At 43.9% G+C, this 26,767-nt stretch overlaps 2 protein-coding genes across 2 annotated transcripts; both read right to left on the bottom strand.

The window, feature by feature from the left end:
• Positions 1-2,279: 2,279 nt before the first annotated feature.
• Positions 2,280-18,988, bottom strand: LOC117808850 (NACHT, LRR and PYD domains-containing protein 1-like). Its single transcript, XM_034678519.1, has 15 exons — positions 18,942-18,988; positions 18,029-18,172; positions 17,564-17,712; positions 14,552-14,716; positions 11,971-12,144; positions 10,732-10,905; positions 10,258-10,437; positions 9,790-9,830; positions 9,617-9,711; positions 9,053-9,096; positions 7,285-7,499; positions 6,838-7,091; positions 5,201-5,317; positions 4,935-5,076; positions 2,280-2,894 (listed from the first exon to the last, which is right to left on the bottom strand). Exons 3-15 carry the CDS (start codon positions 17,698-17,700, stop codon positions 2,524-2,526), a joined length of 2,109 nt encoding a protein of 702 aa, XP_034534410.1. The 5' UTR covers positions 17,701-17,712; positions 18,029-18,172; positions 18,942-18,988; the 3' UTR covers positions 2,280-2,523.
• A 658-nt stretch (positions 18,989-19,646) lies between these two features.
• Positions 19,647-26,681, bottom strand: hus1 (HUS1 checkpoint clamp component; the record flags this gene model as incomplete). The annotated part of the gene is made up of 6 exons (XM_034678521.1): positions 19,647-19,878; positions 21,666-21,800; positions 22,023-22,122; positions 26,059-26,133; positions 26,241-26,348; positions 26,463-26,681. Coding segments are annotated over 6 exons (720 nt in total), but the record flags the coding sequence as incomplete, so codon positions are not given.
• Between the last annotated feature and the right edge of the window lie 86 nt (positions 26,682-26,767).

The following is a 26,767-nucleotide window of genomic DNA, read 5'->3' as shown; positions in this document are numbered from 1 at the left end:
GTATTTAAGAGATCTTGCCCTAGGGCTTTTCTCGGATCAAGGCCAAACCACGCACATTCTGTAGTAAACACATTGACTATTCAAAGTTATCAAAAGAAAATCCGGATGTCAATGGGTGTGGGCGTGACAGATGGTCAAAGTCAGTGAAGATTTGGAGCAGGACCAAATCCCTCATGCATGACAAGTGTGCCGATCTGAACTCATCTACGTGCAAATATTCAGCTATACCGTATAGCGCCCCCTACTGGCAATAGGAAATCACGTCATAGGGGTTTTGTCCGATCAACTCCAAACGATGCACATTATATAATAAACTCATTAAAGATGAGAATTTATCAAAGGGAATTTCCTTCGTCAAAAATTGTGGGCGTGGCAGAGGATGAAAGTTGGAGCTTTTCTTGGCAATCAGCCAAAAACTTTAAACCTCATTGACTCTCATATGCAATTGTTGGAGCAGGACCAATTTTCAATATTTTGGTGGTCCGGTGAAAATACTCCCAATATTGGCCCACTAGGCCAGCCCCTCAAGACAGTTCAACATACATGCATGAATTTTTTTGCGTATGTGTCATATCAAGGCCTACAAAAAAGCCTCTTTTCCCAAATTTCCAATTTCCCAAAGTCAATGGATGTGGGCGTGGCAGAGCGTCAAAGGTGGAGATTTTCTTGGCAATCTGCCAAGAACTTTAAATGTTAATAACTCACATACAGTTTTGGATCAGGACCAAATCATTCATGCATGATAAGTGTGCCAGTCTGAATACATCTGTTTGCAAATATTCACTTATCCCCCTAGTGGCAACAGGAAATCACGTGTTAACTTTGTGATGTATAGCTCTTTCTCTTTTGAATGTGTTCTCGTCTAATGTGCTCAGAAAAGCTCTTCACACCTCCATCGAGCATTACTGCTCACTCTGCGACCTGTCGTTAAGGGCGTGTCTCTGGCGACGCCTCAAACTTTGAAATCTCCGAAAAATGCATCAGGGTTATATTTCAGTCTTTGTTCCACTTCAGATCGATTTTGTCCGACGATGTGAACGAACAGATTCAGCCCTCCTGGTGAAATGACTTCACTTCCTTTAACTTTCTCTCTTGAAGAGGCCCTGCTGAATAACAAGGAGAAAGAAAGTCACACTGAAGCAGATCTCAGGAGGTTGGAGGGAGACTCTCCCTCAGATAATCTCCAGCAGCATAAAAAGCTCCTGACAAGGGAGCTCAGAGACTCCAGAAGGGTCTATGGTTAGTAACTTTAATGGGACAGGGAGTGTGGGGGGATTGGGGGGAAGGGATTATATATATGTTTTTTGTTAGTAATAAAGTTATTTTAATATAAACTTCACACTATCACTTCTTTCACTTTTGAAATGTTCACTGAATATATATAGATGTATATTTGTGATGATGTGTGTGAATAAATTAAACTAAACTTCAAACGATTGTTTTCTGTGTACATAACAAGAACCATTGTCCTATATACGTAGACGCCGCAGTGACTAGGCAGACTCTGTTGGGGTCTATGGTTGCAGCTGAATCAGCCTTATTTCCCATGAACACTGAGCGGAGGAGTCACTCTGACCAGGTGATCCAGGTCAATGTTCAACAGAGAAAACAATAAACCTCAGTGTTCAGTCAGAGCAGGATCAATGATATCTTTACGACCTCTGAGGACTCATTTGTGTTACAGCCAGCAGAACACCAGCAGCAAGTCAGCTCGCTCAGTCAGACTGCATGTGTTACAGCTCCACCTAGTGGCTGCTGGTGACAACTACAGGGAAATATGAGGGGAGAAGCAGAGAGTGGAGGATGAAGGAGTTCATGTTTTTGGACATTTAGCCTTTTTTTGGATAGGACCGCTGAAGAGAGAGAGTAAATATGGAGAGCAGAGAGCGGGGGATGACACACAGTGAAGGATCTGGGAATCGAACAAGTGACCGCTGCAACACGGACTTTAACCTCTGTGTAGATCAAATCAGCATCTCAAGCAGCTACCTTGTTACCGAGCGGTGGACTGTGACGATGACTCAAGAGTCACACCTCCTGACATGGAGGGGAAAGATGTAACTCAAATATCATCTCTACAGACGAGGATTAAGGAAACTGGAATATCTTTTTTGGGGAATCAGGTAAGAAAACATTTTTATTTCCTCAAAGACTTTCTCTAATTCTGACTTTGAGCTCAGGATTATGAGAAAACATGTCAAAATTCAGAAGTTAGATTAAAAAAAAATCTTTATTACTTGTCTTACCTTCTGTATATTATTTCTAGAGGATCAAAAATGATGAGTTGATGTTTCACGTTTATTAAGAACTTTGGGATTCTGTTTTATTTAATGGGACCAAAGGTCTGTCAAAACAACATCCAATTCAGTCCCCAGTGTGCTTGGTCACAGTGAGGTCTGTTTCCAGATTGGAGTAAATCCCTTTCAGAGTGACAGTCCTCATTTTAAGGTAACAACAAGTAACATGTAAATATAAAACAACCAGCTGTCTTCATCATCACGTCTGTGTTCTGTTCCTTTCCCTTCACAATAATTTCAGCTTTCTGGAGAGATACAGATCCACCTCACAGAGAGCAGTGATCATTTTGGAACTGGCTTCAGTTCCCCTTCCTCGCATGACATCGATCAAATATCGTGCTCTATCTGCTGTACTTCCTGTCCTGAATTTCTGATACTCATTGTCCTTCATTACATCTGTTTCCAGGAGGATATCCAGAAGCTTGTCCAGAACAGAGTCAGACACACTGTCCACAAACTCTGTCCTAACTGCCTTCAGTCTCTCCTCTGCTGGGACCCTGTCCAGTGCTGGGACCCTGTCCAGTGCTGGGACCCTGTCCCGTGCTGGGACCCTGTCCACTGTTGGGACAATCCTCTGCAGAATTTTGTTTCTTGAGTCTGAAAAAAACAGAGAAAAGACCTTTGTTTAAAATCTGATGATGTATTAAAAATTACAAAATGCTTTAATTATAATTTGTTGACGTACATTTTTTTACAGGGTTTTATCTTTGTATTTATTGTTTATATATTTACAATGTTCCAATGTTCCAATGTCATTTAGCAGACGCTTTTATCCAAAGTGACGTACATATGAGAACAAGAACAACACAAGCAAAGATCTAGACAAGAGGAAACAAGATCAGTAAGAGGAACAAAGAGCTTCAAGTCCATTTGGGTTCAGGTACTGCCAAGCAGTGTAAAGGCACAAAGTAAATAAGGAACATCTACAATGAAGCAACCAAACCATTTAAGACCTTCCATTATCATCATCAACAATTAACATCACCACAATAATGACCAAAGTACCAAGTGCTGGGTCACTCCAGACCTGAACACAGAGTCCCAGAGTAGAGCAGGACAGTGAGAGTCAACTGTAGCTGGAAGACATGATCTGCCCCTGGGGACAACAGTGGAGAACAGTCTAGCTAAGTGCATAGTGGTTCCTAAAGAGCTGGGTCTTTAGCTGTCTTTTGAAAGTAGAGAGGGACTCTGCAGATCGAATGGAGTTGGACAATTCATTCCACCATTTAGGGACAACAGAAGAGAAGAGTCCAGCTGGTGGTTTTGAGACCTTGTGTGCTGGAAGCACTAGGCTCCTTTCAGAGGCTGAGCGTAGCGGGCGAGAAGGGCAGTAGACCTGGATGAGGGGTTCCAGGTAAACTGGAGCGGTTTTGGTTCCTGCTTTGTAAGTCATGATTAGAGTTTTGTATCTGATGCGAGCTGCAACTGGAAGCCATATATATTTTGTATATGATATTTGCATTTTCACTTCACATCTAGCCCAGTTGTTAAAAGGCCGGCAGACAACATGACATGTGAGGGTTTGAGGAGACAGCTCACAGGAGGAGAGGATCCCAAGGGGACAGGCATGAGTATGCACCCCATGAAAGGGGCCAAGGGGACTCATGGTTTGAGTTCCAGGAATCATTTAAACATGAGACAGAGACACAGTTTCGAGACTCACGGTCATGATATTTCATAAAGAAGTTCTTCAATGGTTCATTTATAAAAACATGTTCTACAACATTTTGGCGTCACGAACAGGAAGAAGAACACGACGATCTCTCTGGATGCATCTTGGGCTTTAGTGGCAAAAACAACACGTCATACTCAGTGAGAGAAGTCTTCCCCTTATTGTATAAATAATGCAGTCCCACCCATAGACTGTAAAACACATGAACGTAGTCTCTGTGACCTCATCCATCTGTTTCTGAAGCAGAGTTTTGAAGCCTGTTGTCGTGGTCATCATATTGGAAATGCTGACCCTGCCTGACTGTCAGTCCACAGCCAGCTTTAAGTGGACTCTTGAAGAACTGCAGTTTTAGCACTTCTGCATCGGCTTCATTTAACATAGCAGGATGTTGTCACTCTGTCCCACCTAGACCTAAGTTACAGTAGGTCCTTTAGATAACAATGCACTGATGTCCTGGGATGTTTTTAATATTTGGATGTAAAATATCTCTCATTCTGTTGTCCTGATGATTGCTTAAATAATGCTGCTCATGCAGTATTGTCGTTTACAACACTTGAAACCTGAATCTCAATAGTTTTGACTGTGACGGGGAAATTTCTTTAAACTTACTTTACAAAATGATCGGCGTCACGAACAGGACAAAAAGAACAAGACGATCCCTCTGGCTGCTTCTTCTACCTCGGCTGAGTTGTGCAGTTTTAGAAGTTATAGATTTATGTCCTGAGATGTTTTTGAATATTTGGAGAACATTAGTGTCTTCTGTTACGTGACAAATAGAAAGGACACCTTTAATGTAGCTGTGGATTTTTGGTTCATTCAGTGGAGCCAGGAGTTTGGGGGAAAATGTATCAGATGGGTCAAATATCTATAAGGATAGACAAGGACCATTGACCCTGGTCTGTCACAGGGGTCCAAACAAAGACCATGACTGAGGTCCTGCTGCAGCAGGGGGGATCCTGTCATACCTGATAGATACACATCACGCTTCCAGACTTCTTTCTGGTCTTTATCCTGGATCATCAGAGTCACTTCCTCTGGTTCAGAAGTGAGGAACACTTCAAATGTTGGGGGGAAGTTTGGTCCATACTCTTCAGAAAATAGTTCATCCTGAAAAATAGTAACCCGTCATTTTCCAAGCTATTCTAATTATAAAATGATTTAAATATGCATCCAAAATTCTATCAATAATAACTCTGTTTATGACCGTCAGAAGTGAGTAAAATCATCTCACCTTGGGTTGTATTTTAAAGCCCTCAGGTTCACAGTGGACGCTGTAACTTTGATCACAGTACAGGCGACAGCGAGAAGAGATCTTGATGTACTCAGCATCTCCTTGTTGGGCGACGACCTCCAGAAAAGAGTTTTGTTTTTATTTAGTTTTGTATTTAAATTTTATAACATAAAACATTTAAGAACAAAAATGTTAACTACAGAACTCTAATAAACAGCAATACTTGAAATACTCACAATTAGGGCTGGGCGATATAGCCAAAAAGTTAAATCTCGATTTTTTCAGCTTAAAATCCGATTCACGATTTTAATCGATTTTTTCTGTGTAAATAAACACAATTAAACAAAATTCAAAAAAAAAATTTTTTATTGGATGCCAAAACATCAGCATATAACTGTATAGGCAATATAACTTTTGCTGAGGTCATTTTAACAACACTTGCATGGGCACTAGTGTTCATTTTGGCGGCTATTTTAAATTTAGTCTTTAGACAAAAATGTTGGTTTTAGTCTCATTTTAGTCTTTTCAGCCCTTTTTAGTCTCAGTCTAGATTCACTCACATTTTACTCTTTGATTTTTGCCAAATCATTTTCTCTCTTTAAAATAATTCATGTAGTGGATCAGATATCGGTATCAGGGTTATACCAAGTGTTCAAATAGTCAATATTTCACTCTTTTAACACTTTGGTGTAATATCTTAAGTTTAATGATTTAGCCTCTAACTGCTAAAAAGTAAAAAGTAAACATTCTTGATGTGACCACTATGAAGATATTTTGATTCTCTTGATTCAAATAAAAATGCGATAAACACAATATAAGGACTGTATTGCTCTTTTACGACGGTCCCTGAATGCACCTGCAGTGACAGGCACACTGGACAGACCGTCAGTTCACGGCACTCTGAAATGCATCTGCATCTTTGATGACGAGGAGTTGATCCAAACTTACTGAATGTGTCTGATGTTTCACCAAACTGGATTAAATCAAGCTGTAGACACGGAGCTTTTTACGGTAACCATGGCAACAACATCAAACATCAAATATTAAACAGACGTCCCCCCGGTTGTGTCTTTGTCACTAACAAACACCGGGGGGTAAAAATCCTCAATGAAGATGAGACAGATGCATGGAGGTGAGGAGAGCTGGTTCATAAAGCACACCTGCTGCAGGTAGAGACCAAGCTAACATCCCTCATGTATATCCTGAGTTTGTGTGTTTCTCTTACTCGTCTATCAGTCATGCGCAAACGAATGTTGACCGCAGTCTGTTTATGATACAGCGCCAGTCCTCCTGGTGTGGTGACTGTGTGTATTACGTGGACCGGGTCAAAATAGTAGAGAGCCAGGGAGACATTAAACTCGATGTTGAGATTTAATTTTTTTCATATCGATTGAAAAAATAAAATCGAATTAATCGAATTATTTCGGTTAATCGCCCAGCTCTACTCACAATCAATAAAAGATTCAGTGATTTAAGGATGTTGTTTGTTATTGACATTAACATGCATCTTAATGTATCCAATCACAAATGCACAGCTTGATGTAAAGGTGTGAATACACCCAAGAGAGGAATAAACGTATCGTCTTTGTGGCATTGAAAACAGGATGATGGTTAGCAGGTTTGACATTTAGCTTTACCTCACTCAGAACGACGTTGTGCGGCAGCAGACACACATCCAGCACTTCATATCTTCTGTTTGGAGGTCGGAGGAACAGCAGGACTAGGCTTTTTATCGGCCAAAATCTTTTAGGTAAAGACCTGACCAGACCAAAGAAGGAGAGGTGAGAGACGTCCACGACCACATGAGTGTCTGTGATCTTCAGCGGCTTCAAGAGGCTCATCCCATCATCAGTGATGTGGACGACTGACAGCAGGTCATCAACAAGCAGCCCTGAGGAAACAAAGAGCTTCAGTTTTACCTCAATGAGGTCTTACCTCTTGATTTATGAGCATCATCATTTATCTACTGAGATCTGTTCTAGAGGATCAGTCACCTCTACATCCACGTGTCATCTGTGTGTGTGTGTGTGTGTGTGTGTGTGTGTGTGTGTGTGTGTGTGTGTGTGTGTGTGTGTTGTAGGTACCTTCCTGTGATTCACAGTGAGGGAGGTGGAGCTGACACACAGCTCCCTCTGAACTCTGGATGTTGAACAGCGGCCCTGCAGCTTCCTTGCCAGCTGATTGGAGGAGGCCCTCATCCCATTGGACAGTCCTGTACAGAGGCTCCGCCTCCTTTGCCGTAACAAACACCAGTCCAGTCAAAGCACACTGGAACTCACCTTGACCAGGACACCTGAACCTGCAGGACCCACCAAGACTGAATTAAGTTATTAGTTATTTAATAGTTAGTCACATGATCTGTTAACCCTTCAGTCTCATTTAACTTCATTAAATGTGATATTTGTGTTACAGGATCACTCTGTATACACAGCCATCATCTCATTTGTGGATTAGTGTCTCAGTGTAAATGTTTGATGTAGAACAGATTGTTAGCTGCTCTCCATGCAGAGATCTGTTTATAGAGAGAAAGAAATCCTCCTCACATTAACAATTCGATTCTCTACTATTCTGGATTTGCTCAGGGGGAGATGCGTCAGGTGGGTGTGGGGATAATCACAAGACCCCGGCTGAGCGCCTCAGTGTTAGAGTGGGAAGGAAGGCTCTGACTGTCATTTGTGCGTATGCACCAACTGGCAGTTCGGAGTACACAGCCTTCTTGGCTTCTCTGGATGGGGTTCTGGGAGGGATCCCAGATGGGGACTCCATTGTTCTTCAGGGGCCTTTAACGCCCACGTGGGAAATGACGGAGACACCTGGAGAGGGATGATTGTGAGGAACGGACTGTCCATAACAAACACCATGTTCCAGCATAGGGTGGTTCATCAGTGTACCTGGTACCAGACCACCGGAGGCCAAAGATCGATGATCGACTTTGTAGACCTATCAACTGATCTGCTGCCGGGTTTTGGACACTCGGGTAACGAGAGGAGCAGAGCTGTGAAGTGATCACTACCTGGTGGTGGGTTGGATCAGATTGTGGGGGAGGCTGCCTGACAGACCTGACAAACCCTAACAAGGAGGGGGGGTGATCAGGAAACTTCTAGTGGAGGACCTTTGCAGGAGGTCTTCAACTCCCACCTTCGGAAAGACTTCTTATAAATCCCGGGGGAGGTTGGGGACATGGAAGCTGAATGGACCATGTTCAAGGCCTCCATTGTGAAAGCTGCAAGAAGTGGTGGCCTGAAGGCCGTCAGTGCCTGTCGTGATGATAACCTTTGAACCCACTGGTGGACAGCAGCGTTAAAGGAAGCGGTCAGGCTGAAGGAGAACTTTCGTGCTTGGCTAGCCCAGGGGTCTCTGGAAGCAGCTGGAGGAAAGGAAGGGGTTTGGGGACTGGTACTAGGAGCTATCAGATTCCTTTATGACCAGAGTGAGAGCTGTTACTCTGCACAAAGTCAGACACTTTGTTAGAGCATGTTGTTTGTAGGTTTCCACATCAGCTGATAAAACTGAACTTCTCTATCGTCAGTTATTGTGACCGGCATGTTTGTTGCTGTGCAGTGGACACCGCACCATGTGACCACAACGTGTGAATCTATGAAGACGTGCACAGCCGACGAGTTAAACCAACACTGGGGACGCGTAGCAGCCATCGTGTGTTCTAAAGCTGTATCATCATCATCATCATCATCATCATCATCATCATCATCATCATCATCATCACCATCATCATCATCATCATCATCATCATCATTATCATCATCATCATCATCATCATCCTCAGGTGAAGCTCAGTGCGTTCAGAAAGTGGATAAAGATTGTATAAGTGTTTTTTTCCTTTCATAAGATTACCTGTATCCAGACTCCGTCTGTTCAGGAGAGAAGGATGATGGAGCCTAGAAATAAGAAAGGCAGAGTTTAATACAAACAGTAACTTATCTCACAGTTTCACTTTGTGATGAATCACTTTATTCACACTGTTGATTCAAATCAAGCTCATTTTAAGAGGAAAGGCTTCACTGGAGTGACACTGTGAGTCTGCAGAGGGACAGACTCAGTAAGAATGGGTTTAATCACTGTGCAGACACATATCTGCATGTCTTAAAGTCCTGATTGAAGGCAGCAGCGTGTCACACAGACAGCTCCTTCACTGATCCTGATACTGCCAGTGATGAGAGTTCAAAGATGCACTTCATCTCCAGGATTATAAAATAATGATAGCAACCCTGACTCGTCACAATCAGCCTCATCTGCAGTGATTCACTGAGACCAGCCTGTGTTTACTTTGATATTTGAGGGGATGGTAGAGAGACAGTGTGTTTGTTTTATTTCATTGAGTGATTTCTCTTAAGAGAATTGAAACCCTTTAAGTGTCAGGTCATGTTTGTTTCATACTTAACTCTGTCTTTCTCTCACCTCTCTGTCATCATCCTGCAGGAGAAGCTCTTCCTTCACACCCTGTTGGACCCTGTTGTCCCCTGATAGAGAGAGGAAGTGTAGGGACTTCAGACCTGTAAAAGAAAAGAAAGAGTTGAATGAGGATCACCTGCTCGTTAAACAATCAGGGTTGATATCGCTTCAAAACTCACATTTCATGTGTTTGTCAGCTTTCTTCGGTTTTCCTGTAATCCTGTAGGAATGATCAAAGACAAGTTATGGATCCATGTTCTTTAAGTTAGCAGACTTTTACATAATACAGATGATTTCAAACAGATAACTTCTTCACTACAAAGACTATAACCAACTTTTGACTCATATATTCTGTGCCAGAGTCAAAGGAGTTAACCAGTCAAACCAGAGAGCCGTTTTAAATCTCATGTTGACAGATTTTGTTTTTTTTAATATAACAAATGTTTTATTTCCCTGACATTTTTAAATAAGCACCTCACATTTTATCATTGAGTAGAAAAAATGAAAACATTGACTCTCATGCTTTACATCTACACCAGTGACTCTAGCTGGTCAGTTAAGGCGGTACCAACAGGGAACCAGATGAAGTGATATCCAAGTACTTTGTTTAACTCTTCCTGAACAGAATCAAGTTTCTGATATCGTACCCTGACCACAGAGTCTCCAGTCTGTAGATTGGACTGTCCACAAGACCACACAGCTGCTTCACTCCTGAATCCTGCAGGTCATTTCCTCTCAGCCACAGCTCTCTCAGATGGGAGGGGTTGGACTTCAGAGCTGAGGCCAGAGAAGCACAGCTGATCTCTGACAAACTGCAGGATGTCAATCTGAAAATAAGATTACATATTGTCTTTCTAGGAGTTTTGCTCAGAACAATCCAGTGTTTCTGTGTAGAGGTGAAGTACAGTGAAAATGTAAAACCTAAGAAATTCAAACTCTGAACCCCCCACACAGGTGGAAAAAGATCTAAATCAAAAATGGACTTACATCAATAAATATTTCAACATGCTGTTACATAAAGAACAGAGAGGGGTTTCATCATTATGTCAACAATTCTCTGCCATGAGAAATGGCACAGGAAGAAAAAACTGATGAAGCATTTAAGTAAATGGGAGTCTGACCTCAGAGTCTCCAGTCTGCAGTTTGGACTCTCCAGAAAACCACACAGATGCTTCACTCCCGAATCCTGCAGCTTGTTTCCTCTCAGGTTCAGCTCTCTCAGATGGGAGGGGTTGGACTTCAGAGCTGAGGCCAGAGAAGCACAGCTGATCTTTGTCAAACTGCAGTAACTCAATCTGAAAAATAAGATTAAATATTCAAGGCTTGACCTGAAAGGGAAGTAGACTTCAGTCAAATGTATTCCCGTCAGAAGTCAGTAAAATTCATCTGGAATGAATGTGTACACCATCATTTTCTCTGGACCCTGCCTTGTCGGACAGACGATGAGATGCAAAGCAGCATCTCATCATTCAAATTCTGGCTGTCAAGTTGGTGTCCACAAAACGGTGTGAGCTTCACGGATAACTGGAAGTTATTTTGGGGCAATCAGGGTCTGACTAGCAGAGACATCATACATCTTACTTCTGATGGTGCAGCTTGTTTAAACAGATCTGGATGACTTTCTTAAGGCTGATTTATATTTCTGCGTCTCCCCTATGCAGCTGGAGCTGACGCGGGCATGAGCACCACATACTTTTGCGTCGATGTGTCCGTGTCACGCAGCAATTCTCCTCTGAAACACTAGAGGGCAGTGTGGTCTCTCTGATAGCCGGTCTCCTCCTTCCGGCCCCGCTACGATCTCTGTTTCCTTTTCCACAGAGATTTAGAGCGTGTAATGTTATTCTACAGCTGATACATGTTGCAGAATAGAGAGGAGGAGATGAAATACACGGCCGATGAACGGTCGATGTCCGGGAGCCCTGAAGTGCTCTGAATGCGGGAAATACAATGCCATTGAGCCGACCAATCACAGGGCTTGCTGTCCGCGTCAATTCTACTGTAGTCACATTTTGGAGGAGGTGCACGTCAGCTTCATGAGTAGGCCTCTGCATTGGTACAGGAGCTACGCGGACCTCCGGCGCAGGCTATGCCGTTGATTTAACGCAGAAGAAAAATTTAGATTTTAGTCCTAAAACTGATCCAGAGAGGAGACCAGGAAGCAAAGCTCCAGTCCTGCATCCTCCTTTGCACTTCGGAGCTGTTCCCCTTCCACTATCATATAGAGACCCAGACCCTTTATCTTAAACAATCAAAATACTAAAGGAGTAAATCACGTCAATCTAATTAAAAATAAAACCTCTGATGAGAAATGGCACAAAAACAGAAAACTGATGTAGCCTTGAAGTGAATGGGAGTCTAACCTCAGAGTCTCCAGTCTGCAGTTTGGACTCTCCAGAAAACCACACAGCTGCTTCACTCCTGAATCCTGCAGCTTGTTGTTACTCAGGTCCAGCTCTCTCAGATGGGAGGGGTTGGACTTCAGAGCTGAGGCCAGAGAAGCACAGCCGATTTTTGTCAAACTGCAGCCACTCAATCTGAAAAATAAGATTAAATATTCAAGGCTTGACCTGAAAGGGAAGTAGACTTGGTATTATATCAGCGACCAAAGTCAAATGTATTCCCGTCAGAAGTCAGTAAAATTCCTCTGGAATGAATGTGTACACCATCATTTTCTCTGGACCCTGCCTTGTCGGACAGACGATGAGATGTAAAGCAGCATCTCATCATTCAAACTCTGGCTGTCAAGTTGGTGTCCACAAAACGGTGTGAGCTTCACGGATAACTGGAAGTTATTTTGGGCAATCAGGGTCTGACTAGCAGAGACATCATACATCTTACTTCTGATGGTGCAGCTTGTTAAAACAGATCTGGATGACTCTTTTAGTCCTAAAAACTGATCCAGAGTGGAGACCAGGAAGCAGAGCTGTAATCTACCTATAAGAGAACTGTTATTAATCAGGCACAGAGAATCTTGAAAGGCCCCCTTCATAGTCTGCAGTCTGTACCACGATTACAGAGCATTGTTCAAAGAAGAGCTGATGAACAGTAAACCCTGTAACAACTAGAGGTGAGCCTGACTAAGGATCTGCTTAGTGGAATCTGATTCATCAGATTTTGCCCGTAGTGGATGAATAGTGGAATGTTTGTTGTTTTTCCTTATTGACCCAAAGTCTGCATGATGGTGACCGCATGACAATATTACACATAACCCTTTACAATGAAGAGACTCATAGCTTAAAGTAAAAGGGACAACAGAATATTATAAGTATCAAACTTAGATTTTTTAAATCTATATTATAAAAACAACGAGGTGATGAAGGAGAGAAAACTCAAATAAGACCACCATCAGTTAAAAAATGGAACAACGCTCCACTATAGAGAAAGGAATCAGGAGATATTTAAACAGTGTTCACACAGCAGAGAGCAGCACTGCAGAGGGTAGTCTGTCCAACTCAAACCTGAACCAGCTAAAGGGTTTTTAAATCTCTTAACAGAACCTTTTAAAACAGTCTTTCATCTCGTCTTTGTCCGCTTGAGTCTTTTCAAACTGTACGTGAGGAAAACCATCGTGTGTACGGGCAGAAGTGCGCTCCTGTCTCTGTTGACTGTAAATCCTGTCTTTGAGAATATCCTCTCTGATGGTGTGGAGGTGGATGGGATGCTGTGGATTGTTTTTGAGGCTTCAGACAGCTTTGGGTATCCCTCCTGGTTCTTTTGGCCCCGTACAGTTTTTGTGTGGTCCGGTAATCCTTGATCTCACAGCCCTCTTCATGAAGCTGCTCCTCATCTTCATCACTAGTTTTTAGAATTAACTGAAGTTTTATTTCCTGACATTTTGAGCTGCCATGAACGTAGAAAGATTTAAAGACCAGCTGAGGTACGTCTGCTCCACAGGTCCTGCTAAATGGGAGAGTCCACCTTTAATTACCAGGGGAGATTTAATTACCACCTTAAGGAGATTTAACACTTCAAGAGCTGTTCTCAGAATTACATTCAATAAGTTTATATTTATATAACAACAGGATATGAGACACTCTTTTTACAGGAAACAGTAAAATAATGTAAAATTAGACATTGAGCACCCCCATGGTTTGAATGGAATGATCCACGTTTCATATGCAAATATTCAACTATGAGATTGACAGTCGACTAAGACTCCTTAGAACCAATCGTTGAATATTCCACTATTTGGGGTCACCCCTATTAACATGCATCACATTTAGAATGAGAAGATATTTTTCATAAACAATAACATGTTTCAGTTTCAACATGTTTGCTTAGCACTGTTTTCTATCAGATCTAGACCTTAAATGATTTACAAACCATCAAATTGTATTTTTTAATCGATTTTAAAGTGTCCAAACTTTTTTGGAAATGGGGTTTTAGGAGTTTTACCTTAAACAATTCAGTGTTTCACTGTCTCGAGATTTAGAATCAAATTATTGGTTTGAGTTTTGGTGAAGCGTTTATATCTTGGGTAAAGTTAACATATGCTGGTCCTGTATGCTCTATTTTAGCTAACGGCGACAAGCCAACTCCTTCCACCTTCACCGTTTAGTTCAGCAGGGTTTTCCTCTCTCAGGGGCCCCCTTAGCTGTTGCACTGGAGCCCCTTGCTCTAAAAATAAGAGGCCATCCAAATATCCAGGATATCCAGGGTCTCGAGGTAGAAGTGGTGGAAACACTTATTAGCTTATATGCGGATGACATAATATTGAGTTTGAAAAACCCAGTGAAGTCTATGGAGGATGCTACCACTGTCAATGATAGGCTGAATACATTCAATTAAGATGGTTTCCCTTCCAAGATTCCTCTACCTTTGCCAAACCTTCAAATTTTGCTCACGTTGGCTTTTTTTTAAGAGCTGGATTCCACCATTCTGTCCTATGTTTGTATATATAAATATATGTATGTCAGCGTTTCACTAAATGGGGTGACTGACCTCAGAGTCTTCAGTCTGCAGTTTGGACTCTCCAGAAAACCACACAGCTGCTTCACTTCTGAATCATCCAGCCTTTGGGACTTCAGGTCCAAACAGTAGCGGTTGGACTTCAGAGCTGAGGCCAGAGAAGCACAGCTGATCTCTGATAAACTGCCACCAGTCGCTCTAAAAAAGAATGCATGCTGTAAATTTATTCTGGACTCTCAGGACCCGGTCACTCTTCATAGACAGACAGATGAGCTCTTTATCTGAGACACTGAAACCTGTAAAAATCAACATTTTAAATTCCAGTATCAAATAAAAGGAAGAGGATAGGAAAGATTTTTCTTTTTTCTTTACAAAATTTTGGCTGGCAAGAAGATTTAAGCTGAAATATTCAATATAACACCATGTTTACAAAATGTGCATTGTCAGAGTTAACTGAAACAACTTGTCTGTTCTCTTACTTTGAGTCTGAGGGTCCAGGATTATCTGATGAATTCTCTTTTGAAAGAACAAGAAGCTCTAAAACACAAAGCTACAGCCTCAGCTGTCTGCAGGAAGAAGACTTTAAAGTCTGTGTGGGAGCCATAATGTGGGTTTTTCTTGTCTTGATTATTTATGACAATTCTTTCCTTTCATGGTTATGACTTCATTCCTATTAATTGGCTCGTGGTCGTGGTTTAGTTGTGTGGTGGGAGGCAGACAAAGAGGGTCAGAGGGTTTGTTGATGAACAGAAAAACTTTCACTGACTTTGAAACTTGGATTAAGACTAAGCCCACTTAAGCCTTGGGTCCACAGGATGCGTGGCGTTACGTTAAGGCTGCGCCGCGCACTGTGCAGCCGATACGTTCCCATTCTAGCCAATGCTCTAGGGTCCACAGGACGCGCTGCGGTGCGTCTCAGCTCCGTCTCGGGAGCGTGCCCCCGCGCCGCTCCACCAGAGATACGCTTCTGGTCCATTTTCGACGGAGCCCGCGCCCAGCACGCTTCAATATGCACAGAAAAGACCGACCTGGACAGGAAGTCAGGCACGAGGATCGCATGCAACATCCGCCAATTTCAAAATAAAACACCATACACGGACTCCTGATTGTTTAAAGATCGTATAGATCAGAAATACTCATCGCTTATTAGGGATGCAATGATATCAAAATCTCACGGTACCATATCGTCACGGTACTAAAGGTGGCATATTACGCTCTTATCATCAACATATATTGGTCTAAGAGGTCCCCAAAACATGTCTTTAAGGTTTATGCTCATAAAAACACTTTGAAATCAGATTCTGGTCTGCCTGTAAAACCCTCTTCTTCAGCCCTGCTCAGAACAGGCTGTTTTCTCTCTGACCACGCCCCCTCAGGAAGTGGGTGTGGCCTCGGCTGTCCAGCACGTTGATCTAATGTTTACATGTTGGCTGAATATACACGGCTGCTCACAGACCCGCGTTACTTCAACCCTCTGAATCTGATCCTGACGGAGAGGCGCCTGCAGCAGGACCTTTCTGAACCATTGGTCACAGATTTAGTGTTTCTTGTTGTTTTATTTGTCAGCATGTCGACGTGTGTCTTGGTACACAGCTACCAACATGTAGCTATGTGGCTATGCTAACTAGCGCTAGCACTTTTCCATGGAAACTAAAAATCCTCCACTAGATCTTCAAATCTGCAGACGTGGGGAGTCAAAGCGACCTTTGTGTTTATTAAGACAGCCTACAACTAGCATGCCTCCCTCCTAAGCTCCTTGTTAGCACACATGTGTGCAGGGAATGAAAAACGGAGGAGGGGTTGAGTTGTATTTTATACAGTCTATGGGCTGAACAAGCTCCGAGCTCTGACTTCCTGTTACAGACCGGATGGCGTTGTGACGTATGAAAAACACTGAAAACTGAAACGGCTGGTTTCAGCACACATTTACAGAAAGGTGGAGAAATCAGAACAGGGGCAGAATGGAGTCTTTGACTTTTCAGGGGGTTTGTAGACAGGGACACAGATTTCAGGGGGGGAACCATTAAAAAGAACATTCTGCATGATATGTCACCTTTAAAGCCACGGTACGGTATTATTGCGGTATTGTCAGAAAAATAAGATGTGTGGAAAATGAAGTGCCAGGAATGATAAGGATAAACACACTTGCTGTACTTGAACACAAACATAATGTTCAAATGTTCTAATCACATTTATTACTACTAACAGGGATTTTGAAGTGCAATGAGCAGTGCAGGTACATCCAGTGTTTGAAGTAACAAGCAAATAAAAAAACGTTCAGTTGAGGGTGATGATTCATCAAGTGCGTTCTCATCATACTTGTATTCCCCGACTCATAGACCATCGGGGTCTGGCAATGTCTGCAAACAGTTTGTTTTGCATGTCCGTCAAGTTTTCTCCTCGATGGTTTTTGTTTACTGCAAAACCAAAATGCATCCACACTTCTGATTTAAACTTTGCAGGAGGTTCCACTAGTTTAAGTTTTCCACTCCGCTCCCCCTCTGTGCTTTCAGCCATCTCTTCCTGCACTGCGCAGGGGATCATGGGAGATGATGTTTGCTTCTCCTATCGATTATGGATGTAAGCTACAAACAGCCAAATATCTGTGATCCAGGTCGACTACAACGAACTTTATGATGATAACTGTGTCAGAAGGTAACAGGACAACAAAATGAAGCCAAATTATTATTATTAAACTCATCTAAACCTGCAGAAACAAAACTTAACAGTTCTGCAGCATACTCAGTGATGATTAAAGCACAAAAGTAACAGAATACTCTCCAAATGAGCAGAAATCCAACCCCAGAAAGGCTCTATGACCTGTTGTTTGTATGTGGCTCTCTCTATGCTGGATCCAGCTGATCCTGGCTGCTCTGAGCTGCACAACGCTCCAACACACGTCCTGTGGACCAGGGCGCAAGCCCTCAGACGGAGCAAACACGCTGCGCAGCCATAACGTGGCGCACACGCATCCTGTGGACTCCACGGGTTAGTCTCAGCGACACTTTTCATTCATCAGTCTGTTTCTTTTGTCGGTTGTCTTACTTTGAGTCAGAGGGTCCAGGTTCAGTTCCAAAGTCAGGAGGAGAATCTTTGGACCAGTCACTCTTCCAGCTGGATCCAGGAGGATCTGCTGAGTCCTCCTTTTTCTTTAAACAAACACTCATATCCTGGTCTGACATCTGTCTGCTTGACTAAACATGAACACTCAGTGAGTACAGGAAAAAAACGTTTGTTGTTACACCACGCCCAAGATAGTACAACACACACACACACACACACACACACACACACACACACACACACACACACACACACACACACACACACACACACACACACACACACACACACACACACACACACACACACACAGTGTAATATGAAAGCAGCCGACACCCGTACGCTCCTTTGAATTCAGCTGTTGGGTTTGCTGTGATCTCTCTCTGTGGCGTGAGAGAAAACAAAGACTTCAGAAGTGATACTTAAATATGTCAGATAAACACTCACCCCACCTCAGCCTTCAGTTCCCTCCTCTGTTAGCTGGAAGAAGAGACAGACTGAACCCACAGGTTACTTCCTGTCCTCATCAAGCTGGATCACGTGGTCATGTTGCTCCTCCTTCCTTCATGTACATGAAATCAGCAGCTCTGTCTTCATATGAGAGAGAGGGAACAAACAGAGGTGTCTCAGAGAAGATGAGCAGGTTGAATTAGTTTGGTTCAGATGTCGGTCTCCGGATGATGTTTAGATTTTAAATATAATCTGAAGGTGTGTGTGCTCTTAGCTGAATGACACCTGACTGAAAGTTTTCTGTTACAGACTAAACTCAGACAGAGAGTTAAAGAGACACCTTCTTATCTCATGAAGGACACAGAATAAACACAGACTGCAGGACGTTCCTTCATGTGCGTTCAGCTTCTTTTACACTGCTCTGGATTCTATTAAAACTTAAAGCACCTGATGATGGAGCGTCCTGAAGACCAGCACGGCCACCTGAAGTTCACCTTTTTAACCCTTACGGCCAAATTCCACCAGATCCGTGTCCGGTCCGTCTCTGACACAAGCAGGGGCGCCACCAGGGATTTTGGGCCCCACCAGGGATTTTGGGCCCCATGAAAAAATATCACATTGGGCCCCATCATCACCAAAGGCCACAAGAACCCTGTGCAACTGCTGTCAGTCAGCATCAGATTATCTGAGTTGAAGGTATTATCTGAGTAATCTCTGTGACATTAAAACAGACTAAATCACTCAATGCTTCAACCTGCCCAGCATCCAAAACAGACTATAGGCTGTAGCTTATGTAGCTTAGCATTAGCTTTGTTTTTAGAGGCTTTAGTAATAGTACAGATAGAGAGAGAAAAGAGAAATTCCCACAGACCCCCTTCAATAATGCTAACTGACATGCTACGTGTCTCACCTTCTTGTTCATTGGGTTGGGGGGAGTTGTGGGGAGACAGGTCACCTGCTGACCTATCAGCTGCTGAGTCTGGTAGGGAGGAAGGGGAACCCCATTCAGTATAATGAGCTCAAACGTAGTTCATCTCATTGTGGACATCAAACTAGCAAACAGGTTGATTTTAACCACTCAGAGACTATACCAACCTTTCCTGGAGAAACACTGGGGGGCATACTGTCGCCCTTTCTTCTCTCTCTCCTTTCTTTCCCTCCTTTTCTGGGACCCAGACTTTGTCTATACAGACCTTTAGCTGCCTGTGCTCTGTGCAACTTCTGTCTGACTGCAGGTACAGCTGATTAGACTCAGGCTGGGCTGTACCATTTCATGCAGATACAGGGGGGTCATGATGAGCGGAGCCAGGCCTGGAGTCAACATGTCAGAAGTTTTCAGAGGACCAGAAAGACAACATGGATGAGGAGAGGAGGAGGAGGAGGAGGAGAATCCTTGATTCAGGGATTACAGAAGGGGAGACCTCGGTCACATGACTCCAGCTGTGCGGCGGTCCTGCTCCGTGCTGGGTTCTGAAAACACAGAAGAGATGAGAGAGCACGGAGCTGGATTGCAGCGGATTGGAGATAAAGAGCTGCTGACAAATTCCCCTTACCGCTCATATTGGACCTCTTAACACGGAGGAACTTTCAGAGAGAAAATAAACAAACAACAAAATACCAGCTCAACTTTATTTAAAAAACACTCAACAATGTGAACTCCTTCTCAAACAGCTGACTTCTTTCAGGATCGCAGCGTCTCTTTGGTTTTCACCTGACAGCCTCACAGTCCGTCCAGCAGATATCACAAGTTCTTCTGCAGAGCTCCTACGCCACAGCGGGGATGAAGTACTGCAGCGACACGTCTTCATGCAGCAGAATCAGGTGGACGACGCGATCGTGGACGATATCTGAGAGAAAGTAACAGAACCACATCTGTTACTGTAACAGCCTTTGTACCTGTCTTAATCAAAAATCCCTCGACAGACTGCAGACAGGACAGAACTCAGCTGCCAGGCTGTTATCTAGAACCAGAAAATATGACCACATCACGCCTGTTTTAGCTTCTCTACATCAGCTGCCAGGACGTTTTAGAATTGATATTAAGATTTTATTGGTTTCTTTTAAAGCTCTGCACGGTCTCGGCCCCGGTTTTATCTCTGACCTTTTAACACCCTACACTCAAGTGTGCAATCTGCGATCCTCGGGCAAAGAACTATTGTCAGTCCCAAAAACTGGTCTTAAAACAAGGGGGGACAAGGCGTTTTCAGTCCGAGCCCCACAGCTGTGGAACGATCCGGAGGAACTTAGGTTGGCGGACTCTGTGCTCTCTTTTAAATCATTGCTCAAAACATTTACTTTTATCAAAGAGCATTTCCTGATTTTATCTTGCACAGGGTCCTGCTTTTATTTTGCTTTTATTTGGTTTTTATGATTTTATGTTCTTTTAATAGTGATGATACTTGCACTGTCTGTATGGCTTCTTTAATTGTTCTTTATTTTGCACATGTCCTTGAGGCATAGTTAAGCACTTTGTAACATCGTTTTTGAAAAGTGCTCTATAAATAAAGATTATAATATTATTATATATTAGTATTATCTCCAAGTCTCTGCTGCAGACCTGTTTATTCATGTTGCTGAACCTCAACAGCACAGTCGGTCACACCTTACGCCACCATGGACTTCAATTTCACCGCTACGCCGATGATACCCAGCTCTACATCTCCACAAAAACCATCACTCCTGCCGTCCTCTCCACCCTCACAAACCGCCTCACTGACCTCAAACACTGGATGAGCAACAACTTCCTCAAACTCAATAACTGCAACAAATCTGACATCATTCTCATCGGCCCCAAATCCCTCCTCCCCTCCACCCAGAACATCTCACTGATCATCAGCAACCACACAGTCACACCCTCCCCAGTAGTCCGTAACCTCGGCATCATCCTCGACCCCACCCTCTCCTTCAAACTCACATCAGAAACGTCACCAAAATATCCTTTTTTCACCTCCGCAACATCGCACGGCTCAGATCCTCTCTCTCCTCCTCTGCTGCAGAAACCCTCCTCCACGCCTTCATAACCTCCAGACTGGACTACTGCAACAGCATTCTCTACGGCCTTCCCTCTACCGACCTCATAACTGCAACATGTCCAGAACTCAGCTGCCTGGTTACTCGCCCACTCCCGCTCCAGAGCCCACATCACACCCATCCTTCAGCACCTCCACTGGCCCCCCATACAGCACCGAATCCACTCCTGCTTTAAGTCCTCAGTAATTTCGCCCCCTCGTACCTCACCGACCTCCTCAAACGCCACTCCCCATCTCGCCGCCTCAGATCATCAGATGCCAACCTCCTGTCCCCCTATCACCAAGTCCAAGCACCGCACCTTGGGGGGACAGAGCCTTTGCCATCGCTGCCCCGGCTCTCTTGGAACTCTCTCCCTCCACACATCCTCAACTCTGACTCACTTCCATCATTCAAAAACCACCTCAAGACCTTCCTGTTCCAAAAAGCATACAACACATGACCTCTGACCCCGCCCCACCTCTGTCCTTGTTCTGTTTTATTTACCTGTTTAATTTTTACTTTATTTTATTTTATGTAAAGCGACTTTGAGTATTAAGAAAAGCGCTACATAAAACCTATGAATGATTATTATTATTAATAAAGAATCAACAGGAAACAGACTTACTGCACATGGCCTTGCTGGGGTTGACCTGCTGACCCATGAGGAACTGCTGCAGCTTCCTGATGTCCACCCGGGCCTGGGCCATGTCATCTGGGTCCCTGCTCTGAGACGGACCCCCGTCCTGAGAGGCGTCCTCACCTCGAGGGAGAGAGAGGAGAGGAAATGTGTGAAAGGCGAGGTTTTCAAACTGGATCCTCTGTGAGCTCAATGTGTTTCCATCAAGCTGATCACGAAGAACAGACGTAATCACAGAAAGACAACATCAGCACCGTGTCCTCAGGCATCAGGATCAAGCTCTGCGTGAGCACAGCAGAGACCTGGACCTCCAATTAAACCAGACAGCAGGGAGTTTGTTTTTACCCCATGGAGGATTTCCCAGGTCTTTGAAGTGAGTGGTGACAGAAACAAGATCGGTCTCAATCTTCAGGTTCATCTCTCCGTTAAGGTTGGCCTCCAGGACCTGAAACACACACACACACACACACACACACACACACTGAGACTAGGGGTGCAACGGATCAAAAAACTCACGGATCGGATCATTTTTCGGATCAGCAAAAAAAAAAAAAAAAGACAAATATAATTTTGTCCTCCATTTATTTTGTAAAACACTTGTAAACTTTTGCCCATTAAATAAAAACAACATTCAACTCAAAATGGACTGCATGTGCAAAGCACCCCATCTGTGGGCCCAGTCCTGCCTCATTCACTGCATTTCATGGCATGGCAAGTGAAGGAGCAGAGGAACCTCAAAAGTTTCACTCCATTCTTCTTTCAATCGCTGATTTTCACCGTCCACTTTTCTTTGAGCAGCAAACTGAACACACAGTTTTCGTGCATTCTCTGGTCCTACAGCTGGCAAAGTGCCAATATGCGAACTGCTCCATAAACGAAAGTGAAAGTTAAAAATTGCACTGGCAGCAGTGGACTCCAAGTGACCCAGTAACAGCCTGTCTGCGTATCGTTGACATGGAGACAAGTCCTGGTAAACACGAGGTGATCCGACCAAAACACAGAGTGAAGGAGTAACAGTTCGGGGGCCACATATAGGCGGCCGGATGCGGCCCGCGGGCCGCGTATTGACGGCCTCTGGTCTACTGGGTGCGCAACGGAATTTCATAACGTGGCTCAAGCACATTCAGCATTCACTGTATTTCACAGGGAAACAAAAATGCTCCCATACATGTGACTTACAGGATGCAGGAGGTTTTTCAAGTCCCTCTGCTCCTTCACTTGCCATGACTACCGCTGCGCCTGACGAGTGAAGGCTGATTTATACTTCTGCGTCGAATCGACGGCGTAACCTACGCCGTAGGTCCGCGTAGCTCCCGTACCTACGCAGAGGCCTACGCACGTAGCTGACGTGCACCTCCTCCAAAATGTAACTACACGTAGAGCCGACGCGGACCGCAAGCTCTGTGATTGGTCCGCTCGACGGCATTGTCTTTCCCGCATTCACAGCACTTCCGGGGTCCCGGACATCGGCCACACATCGGCCGTGTATTTCATCTCCTCCTCTCTATTCTTCATGTAATCATGTCTGTATGATAAACAGCAACATGTATCAGCTGTAGATTAACAGAACACGCTCTGAATCGATGTGGAAAAGGAAACAGAGATCGTAGCGGGACCGGAAGCAGGCGACCGGCTATCAGAGAGACCGCACTGCCCTCAGGCGTTTCGGCGGAGAATTGCTGCGCGACACAGACACACCGACGCAGAAGTATGAGGGGCTCATGTCCGCGTCAGCCCCTGCTGCGTAGGGGAGACGCAGAAGTATAAATCAGCCTTGAGTGTGGATGACACATGCGGTCATCACGAGAACACGCGCAACTTTTTCCTCAACCGATCCGCGGACCACGTCCGTGCCGAACCGTGGAGAGGCATCCGTACGGTTCACGGATCAACGGTGATCCGTTGCACCACTAACTGAGACTACAGCAGCTGCGTTCAGAGCCGGTCCTGCAGCAGGGACGAGGGTCGGCAAGGTCTTCATCGTCACAGAGTTTTCTCTCTCTTAACCGGCCTCACTAACTCCGTCTGCACGCCTCAGCTGGCGGGAGAAGCTAACCAGGGTTCCCACTCTTTTCCAGAGATCATTTTCAGTGATGATCAAGCTGGTATGACAGTCTAAATTTAGTTCCTAAATATGTTCCACTCAGTGGAAGCCTACATTGAAAGACGTGTAGTCTATGGCTATGTATGAAGTCATCTCTTACACGCTTAAAAAATGATGGCAAATTGATTATAGAACAATCCAACCACAGATGTAAAGCACTTTATTAGTGCAACCAAGTAACAATGATGGGAACATCTCATCTCAGCTTTCTCTTCTCTCAATAAATATTAAATGAGCAAAGAAAGAAAAACAAAAGAGCCAGCAAAGGAATCAGGAAGCTGCCTTACTGAAATAAATAATAATAATAATAATAATAATAGGAGTGACCCCAAATAGTGGAATATTCAACGATTGGTTCTAACGAGTCTTAGTCGACTGTCAATCTCATAGTGGAATATTTGCATATGAAACGTGGATCATTCCATTCAAACCATGGGGGTGCTCAATGTCTAATGTTACATTATTTTCCTGTTTCCTGTAAAAATAGTGTCTCATATCCTGTTTTATATAAATATAGACTTATTGAATGTAATTCTGAGAACAGCTCTTGAAGTGTTAAATCTCCTTAAAGTGGTCATTAAATCTCCCCTGGTAATTAATGGTGGACTCTCCCATTTAGCAGGACCTGTGCAGCAGACGTACCTCAGCTGGTCTTTAAATCTCTCTACGTTCATGGCAGCTCAAAATGTCAGGAAATAAAACTTCAGTTAATTCTAAAAACTAGTGATGAAGATGAGGAGCAGCTTCATGAAGAGGGCTGTGAGATCAAGGATTACCGGACCACACAAAAACTGTACGGGGCCAAAAGAACCAGGAGGGATACCCCAAAACTGTCTGAAGCCTCAAAAACAATCCACAGCATCCCATCCACCTCCACACCATCAGAGAGGATATTCTCAAAGACAGGATTTACAGTCAACAAAGGCAGGAGCGCACTTCTGCCCGTACACACGATGGTTTTCCTCACGTACAGTTTGAAAAGACTCAAGCGGACAAAGACGAGATGAAAGACTGTTTTAAAAGGTTCTGTTAAGAGATTTAAAAACCCTTTAGCTGGTTCAGGTTTGAGTTGGACAGACTACCCTCTGCAGTGCTGCTCTCTGCTGTGTGAACACTGTTTAAATATCTCCTGATTCCTTTCTCTATAGTGGAGCGTTGTTCCATTTTTTAACTGATGGTGGTCTTATTTGAGTTTTCTCTCCTTCATCACCTCGTTGTTTTTGTAATATAGATTTAAAAAATCTAAGTTTGATACTTATAATATTCTGTTGTCCCTTTTACTTTAAGCTCTGAGTCTCTTCATTGTAAAGGGTTATGTGTAATATTGTCATGCGGTCACCATCATGCAGACTTTGGGTCAATAAGGAAAAACAACAAACATTCCACTATTCATCCACTACGGGCAAAATCTGATGAATCAGATTCCACTAAGCAGATCCTTAGTCGGGCTCACCCCTACATAATAATAATCAGAGGATCAGTGCATTAATTAACCTAAATAGAACTGAATGACAAAAATGGCCACAAATGTTTCTCAACTCAAACTCAAAATATACCGTCTCTATCCTGATATTCATCCTGCTAAGTGGTCGATATAAAACAAAGCAAATGTCACATTTTTTTATTTTAGTGACCATAAACTCTGGAAAAATCCCACCGGTGTAAAGACGCACTCTGTATTTGAAGATCTCTCAGAGATTTAAATAAGTTTAAGCTCTGTTCCTGCGTGGAGATGTCTATAACATGCAGTTTCTGTGTCGCTCTTTGTGTTCTGTTTGTTTTCACTATCAGGAGTTTTTGCTCCGTCTAGCTTCAGTACGGTGACTGAGCTCTCAGCCTGCAGGGGAAGTTGTGAGGCACAGACCCCCGAGCTCTCTGCCTGACTCCACTGCTCACTCTTTAACTTAAATGAAGGACTCTTTGAATCAGAAGAGCACTCCACAAGTTTAATTTACCATCAATATAAATAATAAACTCCCGTTTTCTGTGAATGCATGATTATGACCAAGTGAGGGAGAAAAGCCGGACCGGTCTGTGTCGCTGTCTTTTCCAGCACAGCGTGCGCTCAGCTTTCAGTGAATGGGGATGAGTTTTAATAATAGGGTCAGGTCGCACGCAGTCAGGTTGGAATAATTTTCCAGGACATTTTACTTTTTCTCCCATTTTCCAGGTTTTCCAGGACGTGTCAGAACCCAGCTAACGTTCTGTGTTCGGATCATATGATTGGATACGAGCTCTAACAGTCACGTGAGTCCGGCCTGTCTCGGGCCATCCTACCAGGAAGTTGGAGAGGTTCTTCATTCTGTCCACGACGTTCTTCATGGTCTTCAGAGGAGGCAGGTAGATGCTGACCTGTGAGGACAGACATTGACAGGGATTGAAAAGAAGATGTGTCCTCATGAAAGATGATTCCTGACCTCTCCTTAAAGATCAGAGCGTAAACACATCTACATTCTTACATCAAAGTCCGGCATGTTGGGCTCTTTGAACTCGTGCCACAGCCTCCGGGGGATGACATCGACCGGGACGTCGTGCGTGACCACTCGACTGATGCTGGACAGGGTGGGCTGGACGAGACGGGCAGAGAGGACAGATGTGTGAATGTAACCGTGTGTTTATCGTGAGACACCGTGAGACGTCCGCTGCATCGTGTTTTCTAAAAGTCCTCTCTGCGCTCTCACCAGCTCGGCGGCGATGGTGAGGCAGGGGCAGTGCTTCTTGGTCAGTTTGACTTTGACAGCTTTGGCGTTCTGGACTGTCTTCAACGCTCTGGACAGATTCTCTGGAGTCACCTCAAGACAAATCTCATTGTCCTCAGAGGACACGCCCTCCATCTGGTACTCATCGAAGAAGTTCGCCTGCAGGGAGACGGACACAGACGTGATCAGCTGAGGACGACATCACAGATTAAAATCCTCTGTCTGTCTGTCTGTCTCTCTCTCCCTCTCTGTCTCTCTCTCTCTCTCTGTCTCTCTCTCTCTCTCTC

This window comes from Notolabrus celidotus, unplaced genomic scaffold, assembly GCF_009762535.1.
Source record: "Notolabrus celidotus isolate fNotCel1 unplaced genomic scaffold, fNotCel1.pri scaffold_162_arrow_ctg1, whole genome shotgun sequence".
NCBI classification, from domain to species: domain Eukaryota; kingdom Metazoa; phylum Chordata; class Actinopteri; order Labriformes; family Labridae; genus Notolabrus; species Notolabrus celidotus.
Note: the sequence above shows the minus strand (reverse complement) of the source record. Positions and strands in the feature narration are given on the sequence as shown.

What these genes read in the sequence shown, in the direction of transcription:
- LOC117808850 (XM_034678519.1), bottom strand. Translation starts at nt 17,700, where the DNA reads ATGTCAGACCAGGATATGAGTGTTTGTTTAAAGAAAAAGGAGGACTCA. An exon ending in TCACTGTGAATCACAGGAAG is followed by an intron (nt 7,092 to 7,284) that starts GTACCTACAACA and finishes TTGTTTCCTCAG; the next exon opens with GGCTGCTTGTTGATGACCTG. An exon ending in ACAACGTCGTTCTGAGTGAG is followed by an intron (nt 5,318 to 6,837) that starts GTAAAGCTAAAT and finishes TCTTTTCTGGAG; the next exon opens with GTCGTCGCCCAACAAGGAGA.